Raw genomic sequence first — 12,540 nt, 5'->3', positions numbered from 1 at the left:
GTTTTGTTATACATATCGCGTTTGCAAACAATTTCTTGTGTCTCTCTAGGCTCTGCAAACAATTTTTTTTCAATATTTTTCATACCCCCCCCCCCCCCCCCATCCAAAAAAAATTATGGTCCGTACCTTCCACCACAATGCTATGATATACTTACGGATATCATGAACCACATATCCTTGTCTGGTAAATACGTCTTTTATCTTGACCAGCTTTGGAAAATCCGCAGTAAGAAATGTAATATCAGCATCTCTCTCCCAAGGCAGCACCTTGTTCAGTTTAACAGCACCTAATAATGTCCCTTCCTGTAACTCGCAAGTTATGTTATTCCTGCCGCATTGCTCCATCACAAATTTGATCGCATCTGCAATATTCTCCAAACAACACGGTGGAACTACGAGACCAGACTTCAAAGGACATTTTTCTCCGTTACGATGTTTAATACCTCTTCGACAGCCATACCATCGAGTTTTTCCATCGGGTTCAACGATCTTTTTAATGTTGTGCTTGTTTGCAAAGTTTGCAAGTTCGTCATCGCGAACTGGAGGAGTCTGCATTTGAAACATTACATCCGGGCAAGTGACTACTGCAGTTCCGCCATGATCAAGTCCCGGATGTAATCTCGAATATCGATCTTTTACTCTCAAAAATAATTCTCGGAAAAGACCATGTTCTCCACTTAAATGAAAACCAATATCTCGTAACACGGATGTTTTTGCTAGAAATGGACCAGGGAGGTCGTCACAAACTAAACATTCGGCGAAAGAATGATAGTAGCCCGATTTATAAGACAAAGTGTAGTTTTTGAGTTGCGTTTGAAGGCAGCCATGTGACCAGTGACCGGTTAGATTTCTATGACTGCCGCCTGCAAAAATTGTATTTTCACGAGTCGACAGAACTCTAATGAGTCTTTCGAGGTTAATATCGTTTGTGAAATCTGTTAAACTAGGCGCAATCAAGATATATTCCGTTTTTATTCGATCGATTATGCTTTGAAGCAATTCTCCCTTGTTAAGCGCGAAGTCTTTGATAAAATGAACGGTAACTTTGTTGCGTAAATTTAAGGTGATCTTATCCTTCATTGCATCAAGCTGTCGCTGATTCCAGCTTTTTCCCATGATGAAGTGCGTCCTGATACCAGGAAATAAACGGTATACGCTTTCTACAAACGTTAAAAACCTGCCAATGCGACCTGTTGGGTTAAAAATAATATTTTGATCACCTGTTACAACAACGTCGTCAAAAATTAATGTCACAAGGTCTTTTATGTCTCGTTTGACTGAACATTTTTCAGTTTCAAAACCCTTTCTGTAAAACGGATAGCCATGAATTGATCCTTTATAAACCTCAGGGCATACAACTTGGGATTGTTTCGCCTCGTCATCGCTGAATCGTTTTCGTCTGTCTTCATCCACGTTAGTGCTCGTAATAAACTCGATTTCTCGAAGAAGTTTTCGTAGATTGTCGTAATGACCGTCGATAATTCTCGCCATGGCGACATCACGGTCTACTGTCATTCTAACATAGGCGAGGTCTTTAGTTAATCTTCGAAGTCGTTGAATCGTTTTCTGGTGTGCTACGCATAGAGGTTTGTTAAGTACCTTCTTAAGAAGAGCTATTTGTGCCTCGTTTTGTAAAATACTTCTCGATGTGTGATAAATGTTGATGCACAGATACATTATAACTAACACCATGAGAATTGTCTTGAGCTTTCGTTGAATTCCCAACATCGCAATCAGTCGGCGCAGTGAGCGATCTTGATGCTTGTTACCAGCTAACAAAACCCTGTCTTTCCTCTGAAAATTGCCATAATTTGAAAACATTTCACTACAGGTAAATGACTGTAAGATTCTCTTGTTTGCAATAACAGCGTTTAAAAGAAATTTTTGATTGCCGCATATGGCGTCGTAAAATGACATCCAAAGCAACCCCGTCCTTAACCGATGTAGCCTGGGGCTGAGGCGCATATGATGTTGTGATTTCGCTTCCGTTTTGCACCAGTTTAATTGTTTGATTTTTCTGCCCCATTTTGCTTTGCATTGGCCAGAAAATGTGAAATTAAAAATGAAGTTGCCGAAAATAAGGCTTTGTTGAATCGCATAGATACAGTGTTTCTCACTATGTCCTGGCCGGTGTAACTTGTGGATTAGATATTGTACAACTGGAAAACTAGCTTTCGAAGAACTTAAAACTACCGTTATCACAGTCCAGAATCTGAAATGGCGAGACTTATACTGATACCCAATTCTACACTAAAGCACACGTTGTCCACCGGAGCCTACCTGTATAGAGCTTACGTGGGGGAAAGTAGTCACTGTTTATCGATTAGCTAGACTCGGAGCAGTCCCTCTTTTCTTTGTCCGTCGAACGTGAAGCAAAAAAAAAAAGGCAAAAAAAGAGAAAAAACAGCCACCACACCAACATGCACATTTTGGAGCTTTTTGTCCAGGAAACATTGGAACAAATCGAATTAGAAGAGTACCCCTCTTACTATGAACAATTGCAATTAAAGCAACGAGAGCTTAAGTTAATGGGTTTCACCTGGCATCGGTATCGAGCTCGCTGGTGAGGTGTTGTCAATGGCCTATGCTCCACCTGGAGCGATGGGCCTAGGTAAGTAAGTAAAAAATCAAACTGTTTTGATTACCACTCAGTGACCATTGATCATTTAATTTGCTCTTTGCATTATTAATCAGTGGCTACTATGCCTAAAATGCAGTTAGTTCCATTTCAAGTGAAGACAAAAAATATTTAGGTATTTCTTGACAAGAAAGATTAATCAGTGATTAAGCACGAAGTCAACTAATATCAGAAGTCCACATGTCAATACAGGCCTGTCGTAATCTTTTTATACACGGCGTGCTTTAAACTTATAATACTGCTCCCGTAAATACTCGCATCTGATTGGTTGACTGCTAAACAATTTGTCCCGAATTGCATCGCTAGAGCGTTTTCATACGACGTCATGGCAGCCATGTTGGTGTTGCAAAACAAAGGAATGGCGGCCATATTGGTGTACCAAGCCATTCCTCCGGGATTAAAACTCTATTTTTATGCAAAACTAATCTTTTGTTTTAGTAAACAAATATTGCGGCTGGTCACGTGAGTGAAAACGCTCTATAGTTTCGCGGCAGCACGTAGCCGCACCTTCACCGCGGTCAAACGTCTCAGGCAGCTTTTCTTTTTATTTCGGGGAATTTCTTTTATATTAAAGTGTTAGTATGAGCAAGGATAGATGAAATAGCTCCTGAGTTTAAACATATTTCCATTTCCTCAGGTAAACGAGTGTTTTTACTTTTTGAATGTTCCGCATCTAAACCAAAGTGCTTTGACAAAATGGCGCCGACAAGTCCGCATATTGCTATTTTCAAACACGTAGAACATTTTTAGTAAATCTCCAAAAAACTTAGAAAAATTGTCAGGACACCAGTTATGTATCGAACTTTGAACTGTGAAAATTAAAACGTTATCTTTGAAGTACTTTTCTTGTTTTTAGCATATTTCTGACGTTTGACCGCGGTCGAGGCCGCACCACTGTCACAACTCGTTTCCAGTCTGCTTCACTCGTGTGAAAATAAAAATTTGCTGGATTCAAAAGCTCCTATTTACGGTAGCATTCTGACTAAAGAAAATCGACCTTTTTTCTAAAACAATTAAGGAGTAATTGTATTTGCGAACAAATCGTAAATTCTCTAATTTTCACTAGTGGCTTCGCCACTCTTGGAAATAACCGATCTGTTCACTTGTGCAATTAATCCCTAACTTTTTCTCGAACAGACCGTTTTCCTATACAGAACTTATACATTTCAGTTCTTATTTCTTATATTGATTAACCAAAATATTTGTCTACTTTCTTCATATAACTGCCATTTTCAATTTTTGTCGCTTTTTCCATACAATGCAAATTCGATCAGTTGTTATGAAATTGGCGCTATTAAAGTATTACTACTATCAGATAAGGTAACACTGAGGAAAAGATCGGAATATTACAGTTCCTTGCTTAATTTACAATTTTGTTAATGCATAACTGATTTTAAAACGTACTGTCCTTTCAAACTTTTCGACAACACAGGACTTAAAACCACCATAACCTGGTACTTGTAATTTTTCTCTACGATGATGGCCTCAGTTTCATCTCGGCGAATTTGAGTGAAAGAGAACCTCCAAAGCTGCCCCACCGGACACCCTGAGTATTATGTTTTTCTCCCAGGTATTTTCCGTTAAGATTGGAGTACTGACATTTGTTGTACCACCAGGCGCCGGTAAAACGTACAGCACAGTTACCACCATATCTGTCATTATCTCTGTCTTTAGTACTAAACGCCATGTTAATATTACTATCATAATAAATACGAGTCATCGAATCTCCCGCTGTACCTGAATATGACCCCATTTCAAGTCGATACAGCGCCTGCTCATCACCGATATGAAACTTGCCATATTTGGCATACGCTTTACCTCCGCTCCAGTCCTCCAGCTCCACTCGTAGAGAGCTCGGTCTAGACACTGTCAGTCGGTGGATTTTATCGTTTCCTAACCAGAACTCAGCAGTCAGCTGACCAAAGCCTGCTTTGTAGTCGTTCCATCCCCGATAGAAGTCTACCGAGCCATCCTGTCGTCTTTGAAACACTGTCCAGCCTCCACCGTCAGTGCGCATGTCACAGTAGACAGTAAAGTGTCCTTTACCATCTGGGTTGACCGAGTACAATCCACTTTGAGTGTGGCCGGATTTAAGGAGATCTGAACAACCTGACAAAATAAATCACACCGTGAAGTTGCTATAGCTTTTCAGTTTATTTTAATTGTCCAGTTACCTTGCAGAGAAACTATTTTATGGAGAGTTCCAGCATGCTGTAGACAACCATCAATAACATATTGTGGGGAAATTGGTACGAGACTGGGGTCACAACGAAAATTATAATCATAAGCTCTCACTTTTTGGTTTCTGTTTTATATCAGAGGTCGAGGGGCTACTTTGGAAATGGACAGAATGTTACATTGGTTGCATTTGTACCAGAAAAGTTCACATCGTTAATTTTTTGCCTATACAATCTTTATACTTTTCTTAGTCCAGTCCCCGAACTCTCTCTACCACGCGCCCTTTATAGGGTTGAACCCAGGCACGCAAAGAGAGAGTCCAGGATAAGTTGCAAGCGCATGCTCAGAATGAACCAATCAGAAGCGAGGAGTGTGGCGTCACTTGCTTGGGATGCGCGCGCTTGGTTAGAAATGCTCGCTCAAATGGCGAATTCAACTACCGTATTTACTCGAATAAGCGCCGCGGCACTTATTAAATTTTTCGCGCCTCGAGTGCGGCGCTTATTTAAAAATTGGACGCCGCAAACAATCTAATCTATACGAAACTTCTACAGTAACTAAAAGAAGGGTCTTTTGCATTGATTGTCAGTATTACGGAAGAGAGTTGTTGCGTTTGCTGTTCCTACAAAGTTTAATGTTAACAGAGCTACGTATTTTGGATAGAAAAAAATAATGGGAGCGGTAAAAAATAATAACTTTGAACTGCGAAACATCGCTGTTTGAAGAAAAGGAATTTCCAACGCTGTTTTAGAGTTGCTTTGTAGTGCTATTTTTAGTTATACGGAATTCCTCAAATACGCGCCGCAGCGGGACTGCGGCGCTTATTCGGGGGCGGCGCTTATTCGAGTAAATACGGTACGCGACCAAGCGCGAAAATAAATGCAAGAAAAAAAAAACTGTGCTCAATTACATCCAAAACCTGAATTCAATAAACAGCTACAAAACTAGGAAAAGTTGACGGATAGCGATTTGTGTTTTGGCCGTTAGCTTTTAGTAGACACTGACTGGAAAGCTAGGCTTTTTAAAGTTATTATGGTGATCCAGCTTTAGTACACGGTCAAAGAGGCTATTCACATAAGACTTCACCCCAATAATATCAACAGGGATAATGGAATTGAAATTCCTGAAGCATGGATGCCCACGATCAAAAAACACAACAACAGGAGAACTGTACGACAGCGGACCGCTGAGGGAACAACAGGACACAGAAACAGTGAGGATCGAAATGCACCAATCACAGCTGTTGAAAACCAACCAATCACAGCGCAGCAGCGTGCTTTATAAGTTCACGCACAGCCAGTCGACCTTATCGCCTGATGAAGACTAGCAGTGTGCAGTCGAAACGTCGCGATCTCCATCACACGTGACTACGTCGTGAGACAAACGAAAGAAAAAATATTTTATTATTATTGTACCTTATTGTTACTTATTTTCTCGGGAACTTAATTTCGCGAAAATGGTACGGACATATTTTGCGAGACTTAATTTCGCGTTTATTTGAAGCCGGCGTTTAATCGGGGCCCGGCGTTTATTAACGGACTGCAATTTGCTGTCAAATTTTCGGATTGATTTATTGTTACCGATCTCAGCTGAGACCAAGGGGTAGTTAGTCAAGGCAGGACGATTATTCTCTTCGTTTTTCCCCGAAAAACTGCTCCTAAAAAACTGTATCCAAAATTGATAAATACCCAAAGATACATTATTGCGGATTGGCGTTTATGTTGCAATCAAGATTTATGACAAACAGAACATAAACGGTATGTGAACAATTAAGGAGCATGCAACGTTTACAAAGTTTTAAGTTCATAAACAGCAATGTCTCCAACGTCCTCCTCGTTTTTAAACGACCTCCTCCAACTTATTAACAAACGCTGGAGGAATCCTCGACATTTCAACGACTGTGAGCACTAAGCAAGAAAGCAACATTTCCGCTTATATTCATTTGTCGTCTTTACTCTCACATGTGCCGATACAAACGGTTATAACTTTTGAAATACCCCAAAGGTACATGTGATTTTGTATATTTCAGCAGATAAAGGACTACACTTTTCGGCTGTGTAGAGTAGAGTTATTAGATAGGTCCCGAAATTGAAATGTTCGCTTCTAAATCAACGCCATTTTTCATCCTTTGTTCGATGCCAATAAGTAGTGGCCATTATATTCTTGATTTCGCATTTTCAGATTATTCGAGGAAAAGTTGCTACCTTCTCAAAAACTAGAAATGTTTATGAGCAAATTGATGTAAAAATTGTCGGTGTTTGATGCGAATGAAATATTTGACAGCGGCTCGAAAAATGCCTATTTTTCTAATTTTTCAGACGTTTAGGCGGTCCGAAAGGGCCAAATGTTTAATGGCTCCTAACGCGGCCAGAAAATCATTTTGAATTAAACCAAATCTGTTTTAGTTCTAGCCTCGGTAAAGTCTTTCAGTTCCCAGAATTTCGGGCAAAATTATTCAGTTTTTGACGCGAATTTGAGTTGGTTTTTTTAGAAAGACGGCCTTAAGCAGTTTTAAGATCCATTGAAGCACTAAATTTTTTTCAAGCTTCTTTTAGTATCCCAATTGCTTAAATTGGAAATTCACTGCGATGATCATTTATCCCATTAAAAACATATGCTTGTTAAAAATCCTATACAATGTACTAACTAATAGGAGCCTGACCATATTTACATAAGCTAGCAGAGGAGCTGTAATTTGGACTGCTGCCCTACTTCAGTTACAGCCAGTGGTTGGACTGGGGAATTTGAATTACAGACGACCGGTTTCTGTTCCATGTGTCCTCTGGTCCCTTTGACTACCCTGCGTCCAAAGCAATACATTCATCTTTTCTTTTTAAAGTGAAAAGAACCAGGCAATGCTGATTATTAATGCTAGTGAATGGAGGAAGAAAAAAAGAAATGCCATACCCAGGATATGAATGCAATCTACCCTCTTGTAATCACTTTATTCATAACTTAACTGTACCTCTTCCAAAGGCTAATATTGACGATTCACCAGGCTCTCCTTTTGTTCCCGGAATGCCTGCAGCTCCTTTGTTTCCTTTTGTTCCCGGCATGCCGGCGGGTCCTGTGTCTCCTTTTCGTCCCGGCATGCCTGCGGCTCCTTTGTCTCCTTTTCTTCCCGGCATGCCTGCGGCTCCTCTGTCTCCTTTTTCTCCCAGCATGCCTGCGGCTCCCTTGTTTCCTTTTCTTCCCGGCATGGCTGTAGGTCCTATGCCTCCTTTTCTTCCCGGCATGCCTGCGGCTCCTTTGTCTCCTTTCATTCCCGGCATGCCCGTGGGTCCTATGTCTCCTTTTGATCCCGGCATGCCTGAAGGACCCTTGTCTCCTTTATTTCCTGGCATGCCTGCGGGTCCTATGTCTCCTTTCTCACCTTTGGTTCCAGTCTCTCCCTTTAGCCCCGCAGGTCCCATAATGCCTTGCTTGCCGCTCTTTCCTGGCGATCCCATAATACCTTTATCTCCCTTATTTCCAGTTCCACCTTTCTGTCCTCTTCGTCCCCTGGCTCCTTTTTGTCCTCTCGGTCCATATGGACCGGGAAGGCCTGAGGGACCCGACTCTCCTTTAGTTCCGGGCATGCCTTCTGGTCCAATGTCTCCTTTCTCACCTTTTGTTCCAGTGTCTCCCTTGAGTCCCGCAGGTCCCGTAATGCCTTTATTTCCTTTGTTTCCAGTTTTTCCTTTCTGTCCCCGTCGTCCCCGGGTTCCTTTGTGTCCCCTTGGTCCAGGTGGGCCGGGAGGGCCTGGGGGACCTGACGAGCACGTGTCACCCTTTGACTTACACAGTTGCGAGAATAGAGTGATCATTGCTTCTGCTGTGTTTGTAGTTTCCGTCGCGTTTTTAGTTGAGTCAGCTTGACGTCTGTTTCGATGGAGTTTTTGAATTACTTCTAACAAAAGAAAAACATAAATGGACAGATTTCTACGGGCAAAGGCGACAATTATTTGTTTAACAGATTAACATATTTATAATAGTTTAACTCGTCAAAGAGAAAACTCTTCCTGCTATTGAACGTAAGATTCGTTAACCGCTGAAGCTAATCCAGGCTTGATCAGCCCAATTAAGTTTGATTTCTGACTTATGTGACTTTTCTGTGAGGATTTCTTTGTTAACATTTTTCCTGTCACTTTTGAATTTCACTTATTTAAAAACTGCATAAAGCATTAGCATGCGCAATGAATAACGCTTCAGTATGTGACAAGCAAAATTAAAACTTCGAGTAAAATTATATTAACCTTGGATTAACGGTAATCCGCTTTCGGCTCAAAGGACAGCTCAAAGGGGATTTAGGTGCGGGAGCCTCTGTACTGTCGTGAATTGTAATAAACGTCGTGAATTGTAAAACCTGTCGTAAATTGTAATAACAGTTGCCGTGAATTGTAATAGCTGTCGTAAATTGTAATAACAATTGTCGTGATTTGTAATAACGCACCTATCGCAAATTGTAATAACACATTGCCGTATTTTGTAATACTCCGAGCTGTCGTAAATTGTAATAACACATTGTCGTGTTTTGTAATAATCCTTTAATATGAGAATTAGCAATCATACAGAAATCTGGTTTTCGTTTTCTATAACTGGGGAAAAACAGTTAAAGATTTCGTGGTGTAAATTTATTCCTGCTTTGTATCGTCATAGTTATTCAACATTATTAGCTAACTACTCACCAGAATTGCGACAAATTTGCCGCAAAGCACGTTGTAAGGAAACGTGAAGTTACATTTGTTATTCCTCTAGTCGGTTTTTAACAAGTCATTGGTCTTCATTTTTGTGAGGGAAAAACCATCTAAACATATTTTCATGATATTTAGCTTGTCTTTTAAGTGTTGAGCCACTCCACCCTTTATCTCCCTTCGGTGTCGTCTGACCGACTTAAATTTTCACGTTAAAAAAAGTAAAACGAGCTATGAGGAAGATAATGACGTAGTCAAACACAACAGATTAACGGCATTTCTTAACACTCAATAGTAGTAATGGCGGTTCTTCGTTCTTTTCTCCGTGTTTTCGTTTGATTTTTACAACCACATCGACCTTGTCTTCCTCAATATTTATTGCCATCATATTGATTTTGTTTCCAGGCTCCACGGCAATGATGTTGTGGTATCAGACCACCCATTGTAATTCCGAACTCCTCCTATTTTCACAGTGATGTTCAATTAAATAATTTTGTTTGGATGGCTTTTTTATTTTATTTTGGCTGAAAGAATTGTCCGGTGAATAACCCTTTCAATAATATCATCGGCGGAGAAAGGTTGAAGCCAGATAACTAAAAAAAAAAAGTTAAAAAGGTAAAAACTAAGAAACAGCGGAGTTAACCTTTCACACTCCGTGCCAACACTCCTGAGAGTGAGGGGCTGGGCAATGCAATTAAGTACTAATGAGGTACCATTTCTACCCTTTTATTTAGAAAAAAAAAACAAGCTGTGAACTTGAATTTTGTTTTGTATTTTCTTTCTTTTATCAAAATAATGCACATTTTTAAAAAAATAATAATAATAATTGCCGGAGCCTCTCACTAATTCCCTTCGATGTACGTCGCCAGAGTTTAGGGGGGTCCTTCTTGGACTGGCACTAGTTACGAGCGCGAAATATTATGTTTTCAATGTAGTTTTTCTCGTTCCATGCAACAAATTCACCATAAAGCATTACCAAACGATCAAAAATGGCCTGCCAGGCTGCCATTAGAAACTGCTCTAGATCTGAAGTTAAGAATAGAGTGTGATAATACTGCTTATTACAAAACACGACAATGTGTTATTACAATTTGCAATAGGTGCATTATTACAATTTACGACAACTGTTATTACAATTTACGACAGGTATTACAATTCACGACGTTATTACAATTTACGACAGTACAAGCCTCTGCGGAGAAAGGCCCAATCAAAAAAAAGTGTTTGCTCTTTGTTTTTAATCACGAGACTTGCTAGAATATAAACGACAGTCATTTAATATTATATTAGACTAGGAGCCCATGACCCATATTAGACATAAACACTTTCATTCGAGACAAAAATGATAGAAATGGTAACATATTGCTTTGGCAGACAACATATCTTAAATATAGATATGTTTGTAATAAACTTCCTGGTGGAACAACGTTACATGTCAACCTATGAGATTCGTCGAGCTGTTTTTTAGTCCTTATTATTGTCTCAGGAACATCTAAAGGAAAATTGGTTCGAATTCTTCTGAACGTGATTGTCTGTGTTTGATTCGAGACAACTTGACCTGCTAACCTTCGGTTTGTTTGCCACAGCACACAAGAAGCGCTGAGAACACGCAAAGCTCTCGATATTTTCAGTGTCAAAGCGTTTAAGTTCTTCTATGCGAATTTTGTTTGTAAAAATGTACTGGTAAATAATTGTAACCTCGCAGGTCTACAGCACTTGTTTCCACTAAAAACGGCCACTTAAAAATAGCAACCTCGAATGATTTCCGATTTTTGACCATTTTTGGGCATTTGAAAGTACAGTTGAATCTCGATAACTCGAACCTTCAAGGAAAATCGAAAATTAAAAGGTTCGAGATATCGGGATTTCGAGTTAGGGACTGACCATTTTTTTTGGAAGGGGGGGGGGGGGGATGAAAAATATTGAACAAAATTGTTTGCAGGGCCAAAAAGACAAAATAAATTGTTTGCAAACACGATACGTATAACAAAAAATAGTTAGAATTTCGAAAAAATTGTTTGCAGAGGTGCATAAACTAAAAAAAAAGTTTGCAGAGGTGCATAAACTAAAATAAAAGTTTGCAGAGGAACATTTTTCATCCCCCCCCCCCCCCAGCTCCAAGAAAATAATGGTCCATCCCTTATCGAGGGTAAAATTAGTAACAAAATGACCTGGAGGTCCTGGAGGGGAATCGGAAAAGGTTCGAGTTAGCGGGTAGTTCGAGTCACTGAGCGTTCGAGTTATCGGGATTCAACTGTAACAGCGAAGAATAAATCAGTCCCGCAACGTAACGTTTATAAGGTCTCTAAATTATTGCAATTTTTTTTTTGTTGAGAGAAGCCATGCAGTTATTTTGGTTTATGTTCACATTGCATGTGCGCCAAAAAATACTTTTAAACAATAAAAATAAAAAAAAAAGGTTTAGAAACAATAAGAAAACATTTTCGCGGGTCTTTAAATTCGCGGTATTTTGAAAATCGCAACAATTAAGTCCCACGAAAATAAGTAACACTAGTAACTAGTGAGATCGATATTGTTTATTTACGGCACACGTCTTAGCGACACTCCGTTAAAAGCGATAGGAAAAGGCTCCTAATGATCCGAAACTTCTTATTTCTACTTTTGGAACTACACGATATATATTTTCCAAAGCCAGACTTACCAGGAAAATTCTTGATTATCTCCATGTTTTGGTCGTTTAACGGCGGCTTGGCCTCCGCAACGCTTTCAAGAGCGTTGATTCTCTCCTTCTGCTCATTCAACTGCAGCTCAACTCGAAAGAATCCAACGCAATAAAACACAATAGACAAAACAGAAATGACAGAAGCAAACGAAGGCAAACTTTGTTTTTGAGACGTCATTTCGGGGTGGCTTTAACAATCCGCAATGTTACCAGAGACACTTGTGTTGTTCAGTTATGGCTTCCGGCTCGTTATGCGATACCGAGATCACGCGCGAGTACGGGTCGTGACGTGTCAAACTGTTCTGTTATTTATAGACTGAAGTGCAGAAGCTCAAATTCGGTTTGCCGGAATTGAAATTTCATTGGCT

The 12,540-nt window shown here is 39.9% G+C and overlaps 2 protein-coding genes across 5 annotated transcripts in view; both read right to left on the bottom strand.

Annotated features, from left to right (window-relative positions):
- LOC144647739 (uncharacterized) overlaps nucleotides 1-12,404 on the bottom strand; it is a 74,341-nt gene extending 61,937 nt beyond the window's left edge. Inside the window, exon 1 of the mRNA XM_078507415.1 lies at nucleotides 12,152-12,404. Coding sequence (XP_078363541.1) covers nucleotides 12,152-12,350 — 199 coding nt within the window. The 5' untranslated portion in view covers nucleotides 12,351-12,404. The remainder of the gene's footprint in view (nucleotides 1-12,151) is intronic.
- The window catches only part of LOC144647742 (uncharacterized), a 55,317-nt gene that overhangs the window by 1,601 nt on the left and 41,176 nt on the right, over nucleotides 1-12,540 (bottom strand). Inside the window, exons 4-5 of one of the 4 annotated variants that reach the window (XR_013569622.1) lie at nucleotides 3,531-4,329; nucleotides 2,636-3,145 (exon numbers count right to left, since the gene is read on the bottom strand). Coding sequence is in view for 2 of the 4 variants with exons in the window: in XM_078507419.1 (XP_078363545.1) it covers nucleotides 156-1,728 (1,573 nt within the window). In the remaining 2 variants the exon portion in view is untranslated. Of the gene's footprint in view, nucleotides 1-155; nucleotides 1,763-2,635; nucleotides 3,146-3,530; nucleotides 4,748-12,540 lie in introns of those variants that run through there. The other 3 variants (XR_013569621.1, XM_078507420.1, XM_078507419.1) reach the window with 3 other exon arrangements.

Source organism: Oculina patagonica, chromosome 4 (assembly GCF_052425735.1).
Source record: "Oculina patagonica isolate OP01 chromosome 4, crgOcupat, whole genome shotgun sequence".
NCBI classification, from domain to species: Eukaryota; Metazoa; Cnidaria; class Anthozoa; order Scleractinia; family Oculinidae; genus Oculina; species Oculina patagonica.
This window is presented reverse-complemented; position numbering and strand designations above follow the sequence as displayed.